At 45.6% G+C, this 6,133-nt stretch overlaps 1 protein-coding gene across 2 annotated transcripts in view; it reads left to right on the top strand.

Annotated features, from left to right (window-relative positions):
• Positions 1 to 130: 130 nt before the first annotated feature.
• CAPZB (capping actin protein of muscle Z-line subunit beta) overlaps positions 131 to 6,133 on the top strand; it is a 63,156-nt gene continuing 57,153 nt past the window's right edge. For both annotated transcript variants that reach the window (XM_079326202.1, XM_079326201.1), the window contains exon 1: positions 131 to 261. In XM_079326202.1, the coding sequence (XP_079182328.1) occupies positions 175 to 261 (87 nt within the window). In that variant the 5' untranslated portion in view covers positions 131 to 174. The remainder of the gene's footprint in view (positions 262 to 6,133) is intronic.

The raw sequence follows: 6,133 nt of genomic DNA, 5'->3' as shown, positions 1-6,133 counted from the left end.
GCCGTCGTTGCCATGGTAACCGCCAGAAGGGCGTCATGGCCGCCGCGCCCGACCTTGGGGCCGGCCCAAAATCCCCTTTTTCCCCGTAGGATCCGGCCCAAAGCACCGTTTCCCCCCCGTAAGACCGGGCTCCATCTCCCCGTCTAGAGCTCGTGCTGTGTCCTCCCTCGGCCTATGGCAGCATCCCTCCCTCCTCGCAGGCGCGCGGGCCGGGCGCGCCCCCGCCGCCCCGCGGCCCGCACGGCTCTCGCCTCAGCCATGGTAAGAGCCCGGCTCTGTGCAGGAAAACTTCGCACTGCAGCGTTGGGTACATCACTGGACGTGCAGGTTTTCCCTGGCAATGGTCCTACACCCCACACAGCTCCTGCATCACCTCAGCAGGAGGAGGAACGTTCCGTGAGGGTGGCAGAGCACTGGAACAGGTGCCGAGGGAGCCCTGGAGACATTCCAAACCCACCTGGATGCATTCCTGTGGCACCTGCTCCAGGTGTTCCTGCCTTGGCAGGGAGGTGGAAATTCATGATCTCCAGACATCCCTTCCAACCCTAATAATTCTGTGGTTTTTGCTCTTCAGGGCCTGAAATGAGATACAGGTAAAAACAGCTGTTGTCAATCCCTATCAATATCCCAGGACTCGCCTCATTTTAGGAGCAACCTGGGCCCCCAACATTATTGTTTATTTGAGAAAAGGAGCCAAATAACCTCAGCAAGATCGTTCTGTCAAGAAGTTATTCCACACAATAGGTTGGTAATGACAATCACAGAATTGCAGAATGGTTTGGGTTGGGAGGAATATTAAAGTTCATTCAGTTCTACCCCCAGCCATGGGCAGGGACACCTTCCACTACCCCAGGTTGTTCCAAGCCCTGTCCAACCTGTCCTTGGACACTTCCAGGGATCCAGGGGCAGCCACAGCTGCTCTGAGCACTCTGTGCCAGCCCTGCCCACCCTCACAAAGAAGAACTTCACCCTGATAGATACAAATATATATTTCCTAATTTTAGAGGAAGTGCTTGTGGGAAGGGTTCCCTCTGACCTCTGGGGCTTCAGCCCATCCTGCATTGTGCCACAGCTTTGTGCAGCCAGCAACTGAGAATGTCTCCAAAGCTGCTATAATGAACTTGGTGTTGCAAATGGTGTGAAGGCATTTTCTAGAAGCCTTGTGGAAAAAAACCCCAGGGTGTTTGTCAAGTACTAATGTCCCCATTCACACTGTGAGGTAATTTTTAGCTGTGATTACTTGTTTTGATTTCTTCAAGTTCTGGCAGTTTTCTTTATTGAAGTGGAGGAGGCTCTGCTGCTTCATAAAACTGGAAGTTCTTTTGCAAGTCAATTACAGACTAAAGCCACAAACAGAAGTGAGAAATTCTTGAAGCTGGCAAAAATTTGATGAAGTTATTGTTGGTTTAGTTTTTTAAATTTATCTTAAAAGTACAATTGGTTTTGATCTAGAGTCAGGATGGAAGATTTTTCCTTTTAATTGGTTTGGTTCAACTCCTTCACATATCATGGAACAATCACAATTAACCATTATTTTCTCTTCCTTATAACATCCAAATGGCTTTTAAAAACTTACCTTAAAAGGCACATGGTTAAACTGAGCCCCTGCAGGTTCAAGAGGTTTCCCTGGAGAAGGCAACCCTTGTTCTGTAAGGGGATCTTCCTTTTCTCTTCCTCCCCCTGCCATTTGCTCAAATCAGTCTGCATTGCTGCATAGTTGGTATCCAAAATAGAGCCACACATTGAGTTACTTATAAAAATACCAACATGATCCAGCAGTTTTTTCCCCAAATAGCTACAGAAGTGCTTTCTGAAACCACTGCCCCAGCAGTGCCAGCTCCACCCTCCCATTTCCAAACAGCTCTGGAAAATATCAAGAGGGGAAAGATAACTTGAAGCCTCCAAAATAATTCTTTAATTTTCATCCTGAAAATTAAATTCCAGAAGGCAGTGTTTAAAACCAACCCAGAAATGTGGTCTTCTGTTGGCAAAAACAAATGCTCAGTGCAGGCCAGTGTAGTCTCACTTCACACTTACTCATTTTCAGGCTGTTGGGCTCCCTGGAAATGCTGTTTTTTGGGATGAAGGAAGCAGTGGTGAGCAGCTGGATTGTGAAGCACTTCATAAAGGGTTGTGTTGCTGTGTCTCAATGTATCCTGACAGCCTCACCTCAGGAGCTGGTGCATTAACCCTTTCCAAGGGGATGGAATAGTTCAGGATAATTGTTTTGAACGTTCAGCTTCCTTTGGAGAAATCACTCTGCTGCTTTTAAATCCCAGAGTCACTGAGTGATCAGAGGGGGCTCTGGAAAATGTTATCCATTAAGGATCTAGAGCACATTCTCTGTACCCCTTCCCCACCCCAGGGAAAAATTAAGGCAGGAGGGAATGTTTCCAAAGACAGGCTTTTCTGTCCATTGCTATAGTTACTTGGCAGTCAGACCCTCACAGTGTAATATCAAGTATTTATTATTGTGGGACTCCAAGGTGATGTTTAGAACATGCGGTTTTGAAAAACCTTTTTTTGCATTTTACAGCCCAGCATGTGCTGTCCCAGGATTCCTTCCCTCCCTTCTCCCTCTGTGCTCTCCTCTCCTTTCTTTCCAGTAAATAAGTGTATGAATAAATGGAGGAAGTTAAGCCAGAAAGCTTCAAAATGAGCCCTGTATTTCTTTGGTGGAAGTCACCTTCTAGCTGAAGCAGGTTCAGACCTTGTACCCCAGTTTTGTTAACAATATGCCCCTGACTGAATTGTCTATGGAATTAAGGACTGCTCACTAGGAGATAGACACTGGTTAGGTTTTCAGCAGAAGGCCAGCAGATAAGGCACAGGCAGGACTGGGGGTCTCAGATGAATAATTTTTCAAAATTGCTGCTTCCCTGGTGTCCAGTGGAAGATCCGTGCAGAGGGCACGGCCAGTGCTGTGTCCAGTTCTGGGACCCTCACCACAAGAAGGACATGGAGGGAATGGAGCTGGGGAAGGGGCTGGAGCACCAGGAGAAGCTGAGGGAGCTGGAAAGGGGCTCAGCCTGGAGAAAAGGGGGATCAGGGGGGACCCTGTGGCTCTGCACAACTCCCTGACAGGAGGGGACAGCCCCAGGTTGGGCTGTGCTCCAGGGAACAGCCTCAGGCTGGGCCAGGGGAGGCTCAGGGTGGATATCAGCAGGAATTTCCCCATGGAAAGGGTGCTCAGGGATTGGAACTGCCCAGGGAGGTTTGCAGTGCCCATCCCTGGAGGTGTCCCAGGAACACCTGGACATGGCACTCAGGGCTCTGGGCTGGGGACAAGGTGGGGATGGGGCACAACAGGGACTCAGTGGTCTGGGAGGGCTTTTCCAAGCAGGAGGATTCTGTGATTCCATAGTGCACCTGGAGGTGAGGAGCTCCTGGAACTGCACCAGCCAGAATTCAAACCCTTTTCAACAGAACAGATTTCCTTTCAACTGTTACATCTGCCTTGTCCATAGAGCAGGATGAGTTTTTGTTTCAAAAGTTCCCAGCAAGTTTCTTTTAGATCTTGAACCCTCCCCAGCATAAGAATATCACCTCTTATCCTATTTTTTCAAAGAATCCTAAAGCATCCCTTGTGTCATTTCCCCACTGGATACTAATACACTCTTGCTCTCTTCTTTTCCAAAGAATACACATGCAGCTTCTCCCATAGATTTAAATAACATGAATCACCTCCCACACATCTATTTTTTATTTATTTTTCTGCCAAGATCTGCACAGGAAGGCAGCAGTGTAGGAGTTATCTGCTTGTCATGGCTGACACAGCCTTGGTGTGGGCCCCCACTCCCTGTTTCCTGTACTTCCAGAACAATTCTTTCCTGTTACAGAGACCTGGGTGGGAACCTCCAACTCTCAATCTCCTCTCTGGTGTGTTGAGTTTTTCCTCCAAACATAAGCCACATTCACCAAGAGACATTGATGCTTCTTTCTCTCTTTGAAAACCTTTTAGCTATCCAAGCAACAACAACAAAAAAAAACCCAAAACCAACAAAAGTCTGAGAAGAAAGAAACCTCTCCTCAGCAGGACTTTGCCCTGAAATGGGAAAGGTGCCAGTGACTCCATTAAGTCTCCTGTGCTGTCCTTATTGATTTTGTGTGGATGGCAGTCAGATGCTGTGGGGTGAGCAATCCTCTGAGGCTGAGCTGCCTTGCATTAGGAGGGATGGCTTGTGCTGCAGTGCAACATCCTGCAGCCTTTCCATGGGATCACATCCACCTTCACTAGCACACCCTGGGCCTGTGCTGATGGATTTCCACACTGCCTCTGTTGGATTCAGTGTGTGCTGCTGCTGGTTCCAGCTGTCAGGTATGGCTGGTTGAAGCAGAACTTGGAAAAATGGGACAAGATGTGTCACAGCTCCTTGTGCTAATTCTGCTCTAAGCTGCTTTTGCAGTCAACATGAAGTTTGCCCCAAAAATCTCAGCAGGAAAGCACTTGCATGGAATCACTGACCTGAGTTTTTGCCAACTCTGAAATTCGAGGCAAAAGAAGTGCTCTGACATTTCATGTCTTTATTTTCTGTGTGCAATTTTGTGATCATTATTTAGAATAGTAATAAAAACCTGTGCTGTATTGATGAGGTTTTCTAAGGAATAAGCCCATGAAGAAGTGCTATTTTTCAGCCTTTTAGTCTGTTTTTCCATCCATCCATGTTTCTGGCTAATTCTATACAGATTCTAACTACTGAACCGTGACCATTGTATTAAGAAAGAATCCAGGCAGGCCCTTACAATTCTTTTGGCTGGTGTATTAGCAGGCTTCAAATGAAGTGCAACGTGTCAAGGAAAAAGTAAGGGAATGGAAAGTTTTGTTTCTTTCTGCTGTATTTAATCAGCTTCTCCTTGATTCTTTTTTAATGACAAGCCACAGACATTATTGGTAGTTAATGACCAAGTTTGACAAGAATGTCCTCAATATTCTCTTTGCTCAAGCTAAAGACAGAGCTCCTGTCTGTCAAGTGAGCTGAAAAGACAAAGTTAAAGGAGCAGCAGCAAGAAGAGGAATTAACAGTGTTCAGGGATATGCAGCTAAGGGGGATGTGCTGGAGCACAGGGGATCCCAGCAGCCCTGCAGTGCATGGACATCCTCAGCTGCTGCTGGGTTTATCCTTTCCATTAACCAAAGGAGCAGATCTGCTTGGGTGCTGATGGAGTGGAAAAAAATCTGTTTCAACACCCTTAGTGCAGGGAGGGGAATGCCTCAAACCTCTCACTAAATGGGCAATGTGTTGTTTTTCATTAAACGTGGTATTTGGAGTTACTCATCAGTTCCTGCAGGAAATGGGGAAGCTCAAAAAACTTTTAAATTCCAGGAGTACACTCAGCAAAGCTGCTTTGGATTCAGGATGGGGGATTTTTTTTATTGTTTGTGTGCTATTTTGACACTGTGTACAAATATCTCCATAGTGAGAACTATCTGTGGCTTGAACATGGAATTCCAAGACATTGGGTAGTGTTGTAGGTACCTTTTTCCTATATGAGTTTCCAAGAAACACTTGGTTTTCAGCCTCAAACCAAGTGATGCTGCTGTTTTACTGACTCTGACTAATAAAACCCAGCAAGCTAAACTTTACCATTGCTAGAAGACTCTTGCAGCAATAAATTCAATTTATGAGAACTCCCAATAAAAGTTTACATATCTTTCAAGTGCCATGAAATAAAATAGGCAATCTGACCAAAATAAAGAAAAAGAAAAAGAAAAAAAAGCTCAAGATCTTTCTTTCTTTAAAAAAAATGACTATTCAGTGAAGCATGAAGATTTTCTCTCAGACCTTGTTTCTCAGCATGTTCTCCCAATCACCCTTGGTCTTGGATAAATGCTGGAATAAACAAAATAAATAGCATTTCACCACACATGCAGGAGGATAAAATAAAAACCACATCGTGCTGGACCAGAAATGCTCCAGGAAGTTCTGGCTGAACGTGAAAAGTACTTTGTAATGCTAATAAGTGTTTATCCTTTTGCTTCCTCAAATGTAATCAAATGTACAGGGAAAGCACATGGATTTTTAGAACTGCTGATTGCAGGATCAAAAGCCTTGTTATTAATTGCACATGAATCTGATGTTGTTGGGCCATTAAGATGTCAACTGACATCATTGTTTGCTTCCTTTGTTTATAG

The sequence above is a fragment of the Erithacus rubecula genome (assembly GCF_903797595.1).
Source record: "Erithacus rubecula genome assembly, chromosome: 24".
In the NCBI taxonomy this organism is placed as follows: domain Eukaryota; kingdom Metazoa; phylum Chordata; class Aves; order Passeriformes; family Muscicapidae; genus Erithacus; species Erithacus rubecula.
This window is presented reverse-complemented; position numbering and strand designations above follow the sequence as displayed.